Source organism: Acomys minous (genome assembly GCF_964271855.1).
Source record: "Acomys minous genome assembly, chromosome: 5".
NCBI classification, from domain to species: Eukaryota; Metazoa; Chordata; class Mammalia; order Rodentia; family Muridae; genus Acomys; species Acomys minous.
The window spans coordinates 7,649,057-7,666,668 of NC_140494.1; the positions used below are offsets into that span (position 1 = coordinate 7,649,057).

General features: G+C 46.8%; 1 protein-coding gene across 6 annotated transcripts in view; it reads right to left on the reverse strand.

Annotated features, from left to right (window-relative positions):
- The window catches only part of IL15RA (interleukin 15 receptor subunit alpha), a 36,496-nt gene extending 18,884 nt beyond the window's left edge, over window positions 1-17,612 (reverse strand). For 2 of the 6 annotated variants that reach the window (XR_014779452.1, XM_084782787.1), the window contains exons 1-3: window positions 16,527-16,835; window positions 3,853-4,047; window positions 1,387-1,485 (exon numbers count right to left, since the gene is read on the reverse strand). Coding sequence is in view for 1 of the 6 variants with exons in the window: in XM_084782787.1 (XP_084638913.1) it covers window positions 1,387-1,485; window positions 3,853-4,047; window positions 16,527-16,617 (385 nt within the window). In the remaining 5 variants the exon portion in view is untranslated. Of the gene's footprint in view, window positions 1-1,386; window positions 1,486-3,852; window positions 4,048-16,526; window positions 16,844-16,881 lie in introns of those variants that run through there. The other 4 variants (XR_014779448.1, XR_014779449.1, XR_014779450.1 and 1 more) reach the window with 3 other exon arrangements.

Sequence of the window (17,612 nt, forward strand, 5' to 3'; positions counted from 1 at the left end):
AGACCTTCTTTTATTTTATTTTATTATTACTTTTTCCTAATAGTACTGGAAGTTGAACCTAGGGCCCTCTGCAAGCTAGGCAAACATTCCATCAATGAGCTACAGCGCCAGCTCTATTTTATTATTTTTAATTTTTGAGCCTGAGCCTTCTATACTATGCAGTGATGTGAAGCTCAGAAACCTCTCCATCCTCCTTAGAACAAAAGTCCTCACCCTGGGATGCCTAAGAACCATTTGGGAAGCTTCCAAAGCTGCTGATTCTCAGATCTTTCCCCAGACCAGCTTGAGGTCCTCGGTAAGTCCCTTGTGTATCAGAAGGCCGAGCCTTCTGACGGGAAGGTCTGACCAATCGAGCAAGTCAGAATGATTGAAAACAGAAGTCCCCATACTTGAGAATAAAAGGTGGGAACAAGGGAGAAATCACAAACCGGATGATGTGACACACACAAAAAGAACCAAGAACTTAATGAAAAACAAGAGGACCATAGGGTGGAGAGCACAGGTGTCTGATGGCCTTAACATTGAGACACACTGCTGAAGACAGACATTGAGCACATCACACAACACTCAGGCGAAGTGTAGAGCAGTGAGCTGGGTCCAGCGGCACATGCCTGTAATCCGTGCATTACAGGTGGGGTGGGATGACTGGGAGTTTAAAGCCAGTCTGGGATACACAGTGAGACCCTGTCAGAAAGGAAGAAAAGAAGAAGGCAGGGACTGAGAAAGGAGCGATGCTCATGCAGTGTTTCTGTAGCATAGCACTGTGATGGTTATCTTTAATCTGACCCAAGGGAAGGGAGTCCCAGCGAGGAATTGTCTATATTGGTTTGACCTGTGAGCATGTCTTCGGGGATTGTCTTAAGTTAATTGGCATGAGAAGACCCATCCCACTGTGAGTGGAAATTGACGGGGCTGGAGAGATGGCTCAGTGGTTGAGAGCACTGACTGCCCTTCCAAAGGACCCAGGTTCAATTCCCAGTACCCACATGGCAGCTCACAACTGTCTGTAACTCCAAGATCTGACACCCTCACACAGACATACACACAGGCAAAACACCAATGCACATAAAATAAAAATAAATTAAAAAATTTTAAGAAAAGAGTGGAAATTGAGCACAGCACAAGTACGCAATTGAACATGCATGCATGCATTTCCCACTGCTCTTGACTGTAGACCAGGCTAGCCTCAAACTTTGAGATCCGCCTGCCTCTGCCTCTTGAGTGCAGGGATTAAAGTCATGAGCCACCACAGCCCTGCTATGAGTTCTCAACCTTATAAAGTTCTGTTGCCCGGGTTTGCAGTGATCATCAGCAGAGGGACATGGTATCTTTGGTAGAGAAGTGGATCCTAGATGACAGAACTGCAAATTTCCCTAGTGTTTCTACCTTTTTCAGGAGGGGAGGGGCTCTCCGGCTGTGGAGTCACCTTTGTCATCACTACTGTGGAAGGCGGCACTGGACTCTGATGAGCCAGGGATGGGTCTCCTAGAGAGAGAATAGTCACATGGAATTTCTGATTTTGAGGGCAGAATCTAGAGCAGTTTCAGAACTAGCTATAAAACAAAACAAACCAAAACCAAAACCAAAAAAAAAAAAAAAAAACCAACCCAAAAACAAAAACAAAAAACCACCAATGCACCAGTGTACGCCCATTTCTGGCTTCTTGGGACAAAGCTAGAAGCACAGGAAAAATCAGCTCCCCGACTCAAAGGCACAGCCTGTAAACTGCTTTTCTAGTGTTTCCCACAGGTCAGTCATCAGGTATTTTTATATGGAATGACATATGTGGCATCAATCAAATTTTGTCATACTAGTTGTTCACGGGGAAAATAAAATATCACTCAATATTTATTTAGAGGATACAGTCAGTGCACGGAGAGCTAGGGGAAAACAATGAAGGGAGGTGCTGATGGTAAAATGGCCAAGGAGTAAAACCCTTAAAGGGCCCTTCAGCCTCTGGGTTCTGAAATTCCGATTACAGGGCTAGAGAGATGGCATCAGTCAAGTGTCTGCCGCTCAAGCGTAAGAAGCCGAGTTCTGACCCCAGTGCTCTTGTAAAAATCTGGGCACGTCAGCACAGATCTGCAACCCTACAGCTCTTGTGAGGGGACTGGGACAGGCAACTTTGCGAAGCTCACTGCTCAGCCGACCAGTGAGTGTTGGGTTCAGTGAGAGACAGGGTCTCCAAAAATAAGATAGAGTGACAGTGGACTATGAACCAAATCATGAGCCTAAGACAGGCTTTTAGTTACAGCAACGTAAAACTACCCAGCACACTCCGCTTCCCAAGAACGCAGAAGCGCCAGTTTTCCACTTTGGTTTCCAATGCTATTATTTGTCTTTGTCTTCCTGGACTTAACCCTTCAACTGCAGCTGGTACCATGGGCCAATTTGTTTCTGGCTCTGGGTTTCCAGGGTATCAGGGCTCCCTCCTTCCCTTCCCTTCCCTCTGCTGAGCTTTCATCCAGAAGCTGGTGTGTGTGGGGTGAGGGGCGGATGGCGATTTGGCAGCCTGAGAGAAAGCCTGGCTCTTCCAGGAGTTCCCAGAAGACAGAGCTGGGCATTTTCGAGTAAGTTATGCGTGAATGTGCTAGCTATTGCTAGCCATGTTCTGACTATGTGGTGAATGCTTGTTGGAGCAGAGACACCCCCCCCCCCAGAAGACTATATATCACTTTTTAAAGTTGATTCTCACAGCCTTCATGTTTTCATTATTGTTCTTTTTTATATTTGTTTTTGTTTTTCAAGACATGGTTTCTCTGTGTGGTGTTGGTTGTCTTGAAACTCACTCTGTAGACCAGACTGGACTCGAACTTAGAAATCCATCTGCCTCCCAAGTGATAGGACAAAGGCCTGCGCCACCACTTCCTGACATTTTCTTTATTCACTGTTTTTTTTAATCTTTGTTTTCTTCTTTTTAATTTATTTATTATGTATACAGTGTTCTGCCTGCAGGTTAGGAGAGGGCACCCAATCTCATTATAGATGGTTGTGAGCCACCATATGGTTGCTGGGAATTGAACTCAGGAAGAACAGCCAGTGTTCTTAACCTCTGAGCCATCTCTCCAGACTCATTGTTGTTGTTTTGACATTAATTGGGCAGTACACTGGTGGGTAAGCACGGGATATTCCATTTGTTAGGTTTACCCAAGGTCCCGGGTTCCAGCAAACAGGAACAGTGTATGTTTTCCTGCAGCCCTCTGCCTTGTGAGAGGTCCAAAAAGCCCCCTGGGCGGTGAGTCTGAGCACACACCCTCATCCATAGACAAGCCGCCTGGTACTGTCTTGCCAAAAGATGTAGTGATGGTTGGCATAGTGAACATTTACCAGACTCCACTTAATTCTACAAACACTGTTGGCATCAGGCTCATTTTCTGGGTGACCAGCCAGAGTTCCAAGAGGCCAAGGGTTGCTGGGCGTGTGGCGCACGCCTTTAATCCCAGCACTTGGGAGTCAGAGGCAGGCGGATTGCTGTGAACTGGAGGCCAGCCTGGTCTACAGAGCGAGTTCCAGGACAGCTAGGGATATACACAGAGGAACCCTGTCTCAGAAATGAAAGACGGAAGGAAGGAAGGAAGGAAGGAAGGAAGGAAGGAAGGAAGGAAGGAAAGAGACTAAGGGTTGCCCACACATAGGTTAGTGGCAGAGCTAGGATATGAACCAAGTTCAGATGACAAAACCCATTGCCCATGTATTCTCATGCCAGGAGGGGCTGCTGCTTGTCCTACTGGTTTAGTTAGCTCCACATCTTAGAACAGATCTCTTTGGCTCCCAAGGCCCCCACACTTCAGTTCTACTCTCTGGTCAGCCTTGGCAGGAGGCAGGGGAGCAGTGTGGAGACTGGCTACTTACGGATGCACTTGAGGTTAGGAGTTGTCCAGTGGGCGACGTTTGTGTTCCTGTTCATCACACACTCGGTCAGGGTGGATGTGCCGGCTTTCCGCTTGAAACCAGCATTACAGACGTACCTCTCCCTGGAGTTCACATTGTAATTCTTGACCCGGATGTCTGCATGTTCAACAGCTACTGGGGTTGGACATGTGGTGCCTACGAAGTAAGTATGCAAGATAGGAGAGAGATAAGAAGACTGGGGTTTATTCATGTGTGTCCTGATAGGAGCACAAAAAATAGGTTTGGAGCTAGGGTTGAGCTTATCCTAGGGGTCCTATAGGGTAGACAATCAGGCACAAGCACAGTGCAGTTGGATGCCCAAGTCATCAGCAAACCATCCCTTTACCCTCCATTGCCCACCCATCTCTACGCTCATGATAGCTCTCAAAGCTACTCATCTTGATCCATTCTGGATCAAGCTTGCTTGAGGGATGTCACACTGTTATTTTTGTTTGTTTTTTATCAACAGCAAGAGTCTCCATATTGGTGTCCCTCTATGCTGCCACCAGCAACCGGCATAACTGTTAGCCTGGCATCCTTGACTTACTCTTCCTTGGCAGCCTGCCACTCTCATAGGAAAAACAAACAAACAAACAAAACACCACCAAAATGTATAAGAAGCCTACAAGGTTTGTTAGCATCTGCCCTTCTAGATGTCTTTCTCTTTGGCTCCACATGACCCTGACTTCATCACAACGCACACTCTCAGCTGACTACCTCCCACTACACTTCCTTGCTGGCTGCCATGTTTCCCTGCCTGGAAAGTCTTCATTTGCTTGCTGGTAACCTAGTCCTAAGGCTCTGTGATATTCTGTCTCTACTCTATAGCCTCCTTGACGGTTCATACTTAGGGTGTTGAGATTATATGATTAATATGTATCTTACCCCCTGAAGTCTAAGATATGGGAGAATACAGGCTATGTCTACATTGCTTAACAGTGTATTCCTGATACAATGGAATGTGGTACATGGAAATATTAGATGCACAGATACTTGTTAAAAGAATTATGGGTAGGCTTGGTACGGAGGCACACGCCTTCAATGCCAGCACTTGGGAAGCAGAGGCGGGCAGAACTCTGTGAGTTTGAGGCCAGTCTAGTCTACATAGCTCCAGGCCATCCAGGGTGACATCATGAGACCTTGTCTAAAGCAGACCACTGAAACAATGATGGATGAAGACTTTTCTTTAATAGCAAGCTGGTGTCTGACTTCCTGGGGTGATTTTGTTGGGGGTTGTTTTCTTTCTACACAGGGAGTCAATGTTTCTGATTGACTAGGAACTAAGAAACTAGGAACAAGTTGAGCTGTGCTGAGGATGAGCTGCTACAGATAGGTTGGCTCTCATGAGAGCTGGGATTGGACCCACACTGCAGCACTACAGCCAACACTGGCTGCCGTGGGAGAGCTGTGTGTTGTAGACATGAGGAGTTTCAGATGGCGAGATCAGAGGCCTTAGAAACAACCGGAGGGTCCACTGTGAGTCTGAGGCCAGCCTGGTCTGTACAGCAAGCCCCAGCACAGCCAGGACTACATAGAAAACCCTGTCTCAAAACAGAACACCAAAATTGTATATGTTTGGGCATTTTGCCTGAATATATGTGAAGCACATGTATCCTTTGTACCCAGAAGAGGTTGTCAGATTTCCCAGAGCTGGAGCCACAGATGGTTTTGAACCACTCTTTGGGTGCTGGGAATCAAACCCAGGTCCTATGGACAAGCAGCCAGTGCTCTTAACCACTGAGCCATTTCTCCGCCCCCATGTGTTTGACTTCTTGTAACTTTTTCTTTTCTTTCTCTTCTTTAGTGCTTTGGATCAAACTCTGGGCTTTGCACACAGTAGGCAAGTGCTCTGTCAGGATTCTTCTCTGAAGAAACTCCAAGAGCCACTGGCAGTTCAGGCCAAGGCCATCAGTTGGTGAGGACGATTTCTTGAACTGGAGGGAACTAGAAATGATCATCCTAAGTGAGGTAACCCAGACCTAGAGGTGGTTTTTACACTGCTGACTTGCTGCCCCTTTTCTTACTAACACCTATTCACACCTTTTAGAGTTCCCTTTTTCATGACCAGGGAGGGCCCAGTCAGTGCTGTTAACTCCGCTGTCCTGCATGTGGAATTTTAGCTGTAGCTTTGTAACCCAGGGCAAGCTCTTCATCATCATGTGTAATTCTTGCTCTGCCGCTTCCTGCATCCTGTCACCTCAGGTCCTCCTTTTCAGTGACGCTCAGGAGTTATGTGTGGCCCTACCTGAAGAGCTTGTTAAAACTAGCTGACTCCAAGCCAGAGCTACTGGGCTGGCAAATCTGAGGCCTGGCCCAGGAATCTGCATTTTCAAGTTCCAGATGGTATAGGCCCTGCAGGTTCAGGAACCGTGCTTTGGGAGCTGCTACTGTCTTCAAGTGCAGCAGAGCAAATGGTATTTTGTTTATGACCCAGAAGTGTGAGCCGCATCCTGCTTGCTCATGCCGTCTCCAGGTCATGGTATTGATGCTGTCAGTGAGAGTCCTTTTACACATTCTTCTTTATACAATCATTTAAACGTCTAATCTAAGGCTTTAACTTAAAACAATTTTTTTTATTGCTGGGCAGTGGCGGTGCATGCCCTTAAGCCCAGCACTCAGGAAGCAGAGGCAGGTGGAGGATCTCTGTGAGTTCCAGGCCAGCTCTGTTCTGGAACTTGCTCTGTTCCAGGGCTACCTGAAGAAACCTTGACTCAGAAAACTACACACACACACACACCACCACCACCACCACCACTTATTTATCTATGTGTGTGTGTGTGTGTGTGTGTGTGTGTGTGTGTGTGTGTGTGTGTGACTTGTACTACAGACACTTGTGGAAGTCAAGGGTAGGCTGTGGCACTCAGTTGTCTCTTTCCAGCTTGCAGGTGCCAGGGGGTGGCAGTCAAATCAGACTTGGGAGCAAGCACCTTTTCCCACTGACCTATCCCACTGACCTATCTCAATGGCTGTGCTCCCCCACCCCCATATTAATTTATTTATTGTTTCACTTAACATCCTGCAGCTCCCTCCTCCGTCTCCTCCTGGTCCCACCCTCTTCACCCTCCCTCTCTCCCCATTTCCTCAGAAAAGGGGAGCCACCCTCTCACAAACCCACCCAGCACATCAAATCGCATCAGGACTAAGCCTGTCTTCTTCCACCGAGGCCAGACCAAGCAGCCCAGCGAGGGGAAAGGGATCCAAACAGTGTCTGTGCTTTTAAGTGGGCCTTATTCCCCCACCTCAATCTCTAAAGTCTACACCACACAGTGTGTGTGTGTGTGTGTGTGTGTGTGTGTGTGTGTGTGTACATGCAATGTGTGTGCGTGTGTGTGGCTTGTTAGTTCCATGTTTTAGCTCAATGTTTCCAAACGTTTAAATCTGCGTTTGTGATACTTTGCTGTATGTTACGTTGCTCAGAAGATACTCAGGGATGGAGTAATGGGGTGAGATGGGAAGGAACAATCCTAAAAAATCAATTCAAGTAACCTTAAGAACACTTGGCAGGAGACGAGAACGGAGAATCCAGTGAAAAATACTAGGCTTGATCTTTGACAAAATGTTCCCTCCTTCTGAGAAAGCCTGAACTGTGCGTGGACCTTTGGACCTCTGGGAGAGCTATTAATCATTACATCATCTGTGGGTGGACGGTCTCCAGCCTCAGACTGGTATCTCCAGGGACCTAGAGGTCCCCAGCGGAAAGGCCAGAGAAAGGCATCTAGCTGAACTACCCTTTCTCCTGTTTGCCCCAAGCCGCCTTCTTCTTCTTCTTCTTCTTCTTCTTCTTCTTCTTCTTCTTCTTCTTCTTCTTCTTCTTCTTCTTCTTCTTCTTCTTTAAAGATTTATTTATTATTATGTATACAGTGTTCTGTTCACAGGCCAGAAGAGGGCATCAGATTACATTATAGATGGTTATGAGCTACTATGTGGTTGCTGGGAGTTGAACTCAGGACCTTTGGAAGAGCAGTCAGTGCTCTTAACCACTGAGCCATCTCTCCAGCCCCACAAGCCTGCTTCTTAATGCTATTGTCTTGTCTTGGGCCATCAGGGATCTTCTCCCCACCCCCACCCTCCGGAGAACTGGCAGGCCCTGCCATGGGTTTATTTAAGACCCTGGAGGCAAAGGAGCCTAAGAACCGTTCGTGGCACGGCCATTTCCTGCACGGAACACCCTTTCTCTGAAGGCTGATACTGCTGTTAAGTTCTGCTTGGTCCTTCTACACATCTGGAATGTCACTGCTCCTGGAACATGGTGTACAGGGTGCCGTAGATGAACCAGATGGACACAGCTGGGACACAGCTGGGAGTGCCAGACAATACTGTCTAATTTGCAATCGCTGAAAAAGTGCCATCACGAAAAAAGGTCAAGGATGAGCAAGAATTAGCCAGAAGGGTAAGGGGAAAGTGTGGCAAGCAGTTCAATCTGGTCAACAAGGTCTGATGTACTTCCAGAATGTTCCTGTGTCAGGACTCAGACATTGTGGCCTTGCAGAACATGCTCGTTGCTGGCAAGTACAGGGTCTCCTCCTGTTGTCCAAACCTGCCTGATATGACCGGAGTTTAAAAAAAAAAACAAGTTGGAACTGAAAAGAAAAGTGGTTAAGAACAAATATTGCTCTTCCAGAGGACCTGAATTTAGTCTTCAGCAGCCACCTTAGGTGGCTCATGACGACCTGTAACTCCAGCTCCAGAGGCCCCAACACCGCCTCCGGGCCCCCCTTGGGTATGTACACAGCATCTGCACACGGCAGACACTCCCACAGACATATACACTCACACAAACTAAATATAAAAAAATAAGCCTTAAAAAAGAGTAGATAAATGAGTGAATGGCAAAACCAGAACAGCTCATGGAAAGAGGAGTGAATGTGGCCCTCGAGTCTACGCCATCTGCGTCTGCTGATGCTCCCGCATCCTTCCCTCTGACCTCAGCATGGCCTGTGCATGGGTCCTGCATCCCTCTGACCTCAGCATGGCCTGTGTGTGGGTCCTGCTTCCCTCTGACCTCAGCATGGCCTGTGTGTGGGTACTGCTTCCCTCTGACCTCCTCAGCATGGCCTGTGCGTGGGTCCTGCTTCCCTCTGACCTCCTCAGCATGGCCTGCGTGTGGGTCCTGGCTTAACACCTCTCTACAGCTCTTCTGGGCTTTTGCTACTCCATACTTTATCTACTCATCCATCTCTCCGCTCTCCTCCTGAATTTGTTTTTTTTTTTTTCCCTAAGTGGGTAGAGTGCTTGGCAAACACGCATGAAGCCCTGGCCTTGATCTCCTACTCTGTATTAAAGCCAGGCATGTTTTTTTGTTAGGTTTTGTTTTGTTTTGTTTGAGGCATGATTTCTCTTTGTAGTTTTGTCTATCCAGGGAACTCACCATGTAGACAAAGTGGTCTCTAACTCATAGAGATCCGCCTACCTGGCCTCCCGAGTGCTGTGACCCTGCTGCCCGGTGACTTACTACTGTGATCCTAGCACTCAGGAGGTAAAGACAAGAAGACCAGAAATTCAAGGGCATCTTCAGCTACATAGCTAATTGGAGGCTAGCCTGGGCTACATGAGACCATCTCAAATGCCCCCCCCCCCCCCACTACTGTAGTTTCCTAGGCAGGTGCTATTTATTTCTCAGCATATTCCTTCCTAAGTCTAAATTAACATTTTCCAACCCTTCCTTTCTGTTAAAGTCTAACATTTGTTTATTTATTTTGCATCTATCTATATCTATCTATCTACCTATCTATCATCTATCATTTGTCTATCTACATCTGTCTATCATCTATCTATCTATCTATATCTATCTATCTACCTATCTATCATCTATCATTTGTCTATCTACATCTGTCTATCATCTATCTATCTATCATTTGTCTGTCTATCTATCTATCTATCTATCTATCTATCTATCTATCTATCTATGATCTCCCCATCACCAACATATCTATGGTGGGTACTCAGGCTCTGGCTTTGTGTGGCTGTCAGAGGACAAGCTGCAGAAATCAGCTCTCTTCCACCATGTGGGCTTGATGGATCCAAGTCAGGTGAGCTTTGCTGTCCCCACCTTTCCTTCCTTGACAGCAAACCTCTCACATGTATCTTCCGTAGGGTTTGTGCCCCTCTCTCCACATCACATGGGCAGATCTCCAGCAGTATTTTTGGGGGACCTTGAGCCAGGACATGTGCTTATGTATGTCCCCACCTGTTTCTCTACTGCCTCGGTGGGTTTCTCAACCTGCTGTTCCCTACTCATAACAAGTCCTGAAGCTGGTGTGTGTGTGCATGTGTGTGTGCAAGTGTGTGTGCAAGTGTGTGTGCGCGCGTGCATGTGTGTGTGTGTGTGTGCACGCGCTCGCATGTGTGTGAGAGAGAGGACAACTTGCAGGAGTTAGTTCTCTCCTTCCACCTCTGAGGTTTCAGGATTCACATACATGTCTTCAAGCTTAGCAACAAGCACCTTTACTTTGAACCATCTCATTTTGAGCTTTCAGCCTGTTAGCCTTGTGTATCTTTTGTCAGATGTGCTAAGGGTTTAATTTATTTCTATTTTTATTTTTTTAAGGGTTTAACTTTTTAAAAAATATTTTAAAGTTATTTTTGGTTCATTTCCTGCACGCATATAATGTGTTTTGATAATATTCACTTCCCAGTTACTTCCTCTTATCACCTTTATTCTCCTTCCAATTCCCTTCTTTTCAATAAAGCCCTCTTTTGCTTTCTTGTCTTTTAAAATGTATAATGTGCTAGTTTTATGTCAACTTGACACAAGATAAAGTCATCTGAGAGGAGGGAGCCTCCCAGTTAAGAAAATGTCTCCATAAGATCAGTTGTAGGCAGACCTGTAAGAGATTTTCTTAATTAGTGATTAATTAGTGCCAGTAGAACCAAAAGGGGGTGCTGGATGTCCTGGACCTGCAGCTCCAGATGGCTGTAAACCCAAGTCTTCTGGAGGAGCAGGCTGTACTTTTATCTGCTGAGCTATGACACAGAGCTTTAGTACAGTTGCTTGCGTGAGCATGGCTCTGGAGTCACTTAGTGGAGAATGGTCGCCTACCAGTGGCTACACCAATAAGTAGAAACGACTCTCCAACTGCCAGGAGCCGTTAACTGCCAACTACTCAGGTAGGGCTGGGGCCTATGAGTTCCGGATTTAACATTTTTGATGCCACTGAAAATAATATGTTTAAAATTTTATTTCCTGGAGGCTTATTGTTAAAATTTTTGCATGTTAGTTTACAAAATTATATTGACTTGGTATTGGACAGTCTCTATGAACACACGCAATAACATTCTATAGGTCCTATGGGATTTCCTGTTGACATGATCAGGCCACAACTTACCTGAACATATTTCATGATACTATTTTGTCTCCTTTACTGTCTTACTAATGAAATCATTATTGCATTTTATTTTCATTACTTCTTATTGATTGGGTTTTAGTTTTGGACATGATCTCACTTTGCAGCTCAGGCTGTTCTGGAAGTCACTACGTAGCCCAGCCTTCCCTCAAACCCACAGCAACTATCTTCCTCAGCCTTGCAAGTGCTGAGAGAACAGACACAAGCCCCCACACCCAGATTCATTAGTGTACTACTTTAGAGGTTGCTTTAGGGTACCACTGTTTGCCACCAAGTGGTAGTATATTACCTAACATCTACAGGGTAAGAACCTTAAACGGGGATGGAGAGATGGCTCAGCCAGTAGAAGCTCTTGCTGTCCAAGTGTGAAGATCTGAGTTTTCAAATCCCCAGCACTCACATATAAAAGTTAGGTGTGGTTGTGTGCACGTATAACCCCAGAGTGGGTGGGGGTGGGGAGATAGGAGGATCTCAGTCAGCCTAACTCCAGGTTCAGCGAGAGAATTACATAATTACATCTATCACAAAGGAATAAGTCAGAGAGTTATAGAATAGACATCAAATTTTCTCTTTTGACAAACACACACACACACACACACACACACACACACACACACACACACCCAGAACCTTAAAGACTGTTCTCCATATAATTTTCCCAGACTTTGCACTATTGTTATCACACATTTTTCTTTTACATACACTGTAGTACACCAATGCATTATTATTATTATTATTATTATTATTATTATTATTATTATTATTATTTTGTTTTTAACAGTAAATTTATCTTCTACCAACCATCAATTTAAAGAGGTATTTATTATACTTTAATCATTTCTTGGTGTTTTATACTAAGAGGACTTTGCATTATCTACTTTGTCTTTCTGCTAAAAAGAGAAGTCTATACTGGGTCTTTCCAATGCGAATGGCCCTCAAAGATAAACAGGCACAGTTGATATTTGAATGCACAAGGATATCAAAATACTGCAGCCAATTCAAACCGCCCAAGTGGTGGTGAGTTATTTAATTTACAAAGCTATATCTCTCACAATTACATTAGAAGCAATATATATATTTTTAAAAAAAAATTTTTTTTTTTGAGACAGGATCTCTCTGTGTTAGCCTTGGCTGTCCTGGACTTGCTTTGTAGACCAGGCTGACCTTGAACTCACAGCGATCCACCTGCCTCTGCCTCCCGAGTGCTGGGATTAAAGGCATGTGCCACCAAGCCTGACACAAAATATTTTGTTGTAATGATAACTTTTCATTTCCTTCAGCCTTAATTTTATCTTTTAATACTATAATGATATTATAATCTCTATGTATATATATATATGTGTGTGTGTGTGTGTGTGTGTGTATACATATATGTCTCCATATGTATCATTACATATCCAATATAAGTCTACAACCATAGTGAACTCTATAGGTCTCGTCTGGTCTTGGAAGCTAAGCAAGGTCGAGCCTGGCTGGCCTTTGGATGGGAGATATCCAATGCGAGCAAGTCTCATCTTGTCTCCTATACTACAAGCACTGTGAAGACGGTGAGTGTAGCGCACGATTCTGTAGCCTCCTTTCCCGAGTCTAAGCCCCATATACAGTAGGTATTTCTAGGTTCTGAGCTTCTGAGCCCATGTAGTGGATAAAGTTATGGAAACTGGAGCTAACTTACAATTATGCTATTTTCAACGTTCTCACATAGCCAGTCCTACTGATTATTTGCATGAAGCATAAGGCTACACCTCTTTCTGTTCGCCAGAACCTGTGGATCAGGCTTCTTTATCAAGTTGGTTTTACAGAGTCTGAGATGGGCAAGGCGCCCTGGCCTACTCAAGTATCTGGAGTTCAAGAGTTTTCAGGTCAGCATGTCCCTCCCATTCTTTACCTGGAGTCAGAATTCATTCCAGCATTTTCTTTTCCTTACACTCCCATTTGAACACCGTAACAGGTGGTCAGACACCAAGAAGAGAAAATGTGGCTCTTGCCCTCTGGAAGCTCACCCTGAACCAGACATGCCCAAAGCGTCAGGGCATCTGGGCTTCCGGTAACCTATTCACCTTCCTGGCTGAAGTGCTAGCCAACCCAACACACTTCCTCATGGAGCAGTAAGAACAGGCTGTACTTAGTTCTTTTTCCCAAACTCATCCATTTTCTTCCCTCGGGCTCACTAACTAGGTTTCCTAATCAATGCTGAGGGTTAGAAGGCCGGGTGTCTGTAGCTGGAACGTCAGGGAAAGAACGAAGCCTATTCCCTACTGTTTGGACTCAGGAGGACGTCGCTCACCCCAGTTTCCAGAGACACCACCTCTGCTCCAGGATTTCTTCACCACTCACTGAACTGTTGCAGAAACCTCAATCTCGCTTGCAGCCTCCAGGCTCTCCTCACAACAGTTTGTTTCCTACAGTCTTAGAGCACCTGTCCACCACGCAGCCCAGCAATGTGCTTCCTCCACAGACCCTAAAGTCCCCCATTGTATTGCCCAAAAGAGTATCAAGTCTTCCAAGTGATGAAGGACACTAATGTGATTCTTTGAACACACGTGAAGGGATTGTGTAAGAGAATCACTGGGGTCAGGCATAGTGGTGAACACTTGGGAGGCAGAGCTCTGTCAAGGACAGCTTGGTCTACGTAGAGAGTTCTAGGCCAGCCAGTCTCTGTGTCTCAAGAAAAATGAGGAGGAGGAGGAGGAGGGAGAGAGGGAGGGAGGGAGGGACGGAGGGAGGGAGGGAGGGAGAGAGAGAGAGAGAGAGAGAGAGAGAGAGAGAGAGAGAGAGAGAGAGAGAGAATATAGTTTCCCAACACATTACCTCATAAACATTGCTATACTGAGACAACCTAAATACCCAACAGTAATGAGGCAATGAAAGCTCAACCATGGCTCTAACAATAAATGTTTAGCTGGGTATGTAATCCCAGCACTTAGGATGCTGAGGTAAAGGAAGTGGTGAGTCATTCTTTACCTTCTACACTGTTTGAGTCTTTCCCCCTCCCCCTCTCTTCTCCCCTCCCCCTCTCCTCTCCCCTCCCCCCTTCTCCCCTCCGCCTCCTCTTCCCCTCCCCCTCCCTGTTGTTTCTCCACCAGAATTCTCCTGCCTCTGTCTCTAATCCCACCCTATTGTGCTGTTCATCCAGCTATTATGAGTTCAGGTCCTCAACTCTGAGTGGCGACTGTGTTCCCAAGCCATCTCCTCAGTAGTCACTGTTTATTTATTTATTTACTACGCTTTTAGGTCTTACTATGTAGCCAGACTATACCTGAACTAGAGAGCCTCCTGCCTCAGCCTTCACAGTGCTGGGATGGTAAGCATTCTCCACTACGTTTGGTGGGAATTCACTGTTGACACGAGGAGTAACTACTGAGCTAAAGAAACCATACAAGAAAGAGCACAGCCTGCATAACTCCATTTATATAAAAATCCTAGAAAGTGCAACAAATCCAAACGACGATAAACCATTGCAGAGTGGGGCAGGAGATAAAGGTTTTGGAGGCTGCGGGAGCTCGGCTTGTCCTTGTCTTGATAGTGGTGGGAGTTTCAAGAGTGTATACTTTTATATTAAAAGTTAACAAACTGCACAGTTTAAATAGGCACAGTTTGCTAGAGTCAGTTTTGGCCCAATAAGGTTGTTCTTAAAACCAGGATGGGACAGCCAGGCTACACAGAGAAACCCTGCTTTGGAAAAACAAAACAAGACAGAACAAAACCAACCAACCAAAACAAAACAAGATTCAGGTGCCACCTGACAGCATCATTAGATCAAATCGTGAGGTTGTGTAGCACCTGAGCTGTGGAGAAACCCTTTTCAGGCAATAGAGAGGCGCTTCCTCTAAGCCCAGCTGGAAGAAAACCACATTCGCTTTCAGACTATTTGAAATAGCTTCAGGCTATTTCTGGCATCTCAGGACCCGTATCCAGTTAAGAGGAATTTACTAGCAAAACCCAGCTTTACGCAGGGCGTGGTGGCACATGCCTTTAATCCCAGCACTCGGGAGGCAGAGGCGGGCGGATCGCTGTGAGTTCGAGGCCAGCCTGGTCTACAGAGTGAGTCCAGGACAGCCAAGGCTAGCACAGAGAGACCCTGTCTCAAAAAACCAAACAACAACAACAACAACAAAAAACCCCGAAACAACAACAACAACAACAACAAAAAACAAAAACAAAACAAAACAAAAAACCAAAAAACAAAACCAGGTTTACAGATGGGAGGGTGGGGACCCAAGAATCATAGCCTTGGGAAAATGAAACTCCACAATATAAGACTCCTACAGAGCTAACCCCAGGAACAAGTCTGAGTGGGATGACTATGGCCAAGTCCCAAGGAGACTGGATCAGATGCTCATCACTGGGAAATCTTGCTTTAAAACCCACGCAGGGATAAAGAATTTCTACTAACTCACGGGGAAGTCCATGGATGACGTCAGTGAGTCCTCAGGCCCCCCAATCATGTGCATATTTGCAAGCATGTGCTTTCTCGCACAGTTCTGTACAGAGAGTACATAGATTTTTATCAGACTCTGAAGAATTTCATGATTATAAAAGATGAAGCATCCCAGGTCGGGACGTTGCTAGACCCATCTGTTCTTTCTTTTTCCTTCTAGACCTTTTGGAACAAAACTAGGAGTCTCATTCTTCCTCATGAGATTAGGTCTAGGCGACACGTTCTGGAACACATGACATCTCTCTTTCCTGGGAGCACAGTCTTCTCTCCAACTATCCCAGCCCCGCATTTGAGAAATGGGATTTGCTTCCTAGCATTCAGATGTGCAACCTGCCCCCCCCCCCCCCGCGAGTGCAGTCTTTTGCCCAATGCCTTCCACCTAATTTACTTTTTACCTAAAAGTTATGAGGCGTGGTTTTCCCTGTAGCCCCTCCTGGAACCCCACAACAGCGCGGCGCGCGACACCGCAGAGCTGAGCGGGTGGGCTGGCCGAGGCACACCTACACATTGCTCCAAGTTCCCTAACTCTTGCCAGTTTTGTCAGACCTGCTCTCTTCCCTAAGTCACCGAAACGCCGCCGCCGCCGGTGGGGTCGCTGGACTCCCTGACTCCCTTGCACGTGTGACCCGGGAGCCAGCCTGGAGAAACGCAGGGGGCCACTGCTCTTATCTGTGCTCTCCGAGGCGACCTCCACGTGTCCTCCCCCCGCCCCCCACGCCCTGCAGCGATCCTCTCCAGCTGGATCCGTGGCTTGGCCTCGGGAAGATGTGACCCCCCCCCCACAGGTCAAGTTCAGCTGGGCTTTGAGGTTCCCCCTCTGCGCCCCTGCTCAGGCGCCTGACGCTCCCTACCCGGCATCACCCGCAACGGGAGCAACAGCAGTAGCAGCAGCAACACCGGGAGGGCGTGGACTCCACAGCCCCGGAGCTGCGGCGAGGCCATGGCCGATTGTCCCTCGCAGTGACCCACCAGGACGCAAGGCTGAGGTCCCTTTGGAGGTGCGGAGCTCAGCTCCCCGGCCAGCCGGCAGCCAGGAGCATTCGCTTTCGCTTTTGCTTTAGCCCCGGGGGTTGCAGAGAGGTGCTAAGTGGTGACAGATCTGTGACTCAGCATCCCCACCCCTGCTTCGGAAGAAGCCCCGGCGGCCCACAGTGACACCCCCTCCCCATTGAGGCTGCTCCTGTGCCCTGAAACCCGGGCCCTCACCTGTTCAAGCCGGTGATCTCCTTTTCGCTCCATAATGCTGCCTTCACTGTAGCGGCAAATTCCTTTAGGTCCACTCTGCCGCTTTGCGCCCTCACATGACTTCAGCCTCGTTAGTTTGTCACCTGCCCTGGCTGCTGGCCTTCAGTCGTTCGAATTGCAACTTTCGGAGTTTTCTTCCCGGGTAGCCCTGGCTTGACTGCCTGCTCTCTGCGTCCCTGGGCGACTGCTGGAGACAGTTCTGAGCGGAGGGTGAATTCTACACCCAGGTCAGTTTCCTGGTGCACTCCAGCCCCAAGAAAGGAGCGCAGCTGTGTCCTGGCTGCCTGCCTGCTTGCCTGCAGTGGCGCTGGCAGTGACAAACACCTGCCCAGGCCCAGGACGCTTGGCCTTATTCTGGCAGCGCCTTTCCAACTAAAGAAAATGCCAAGTGTTTGACTGAGCTGGGAGAAGGGGAATAGACGGAGAGGGAGAGGGAGGAGAAGGGGTAGGAAAAGACCGAGGAGGAAAGGAGGGCAGAGGGAGGAAGAAAAAGTATAGAGAAGCAAAAGAAGGAGGAAAGGAAGAAGAGGGGAGGCAGGAGGAAGAAGGAAGGCAAGTTATTCATTTCTACACCCTACATTTACTTTCTCTAGACAATAAACAACTTTTCAAAGTCTTAGAAAACATCCTTTTTTAAAGGGTGTGGGTTTTTTGTTTTTTTTGTTTTTTTGTTTTTTTTGGTTTTTAAAAAT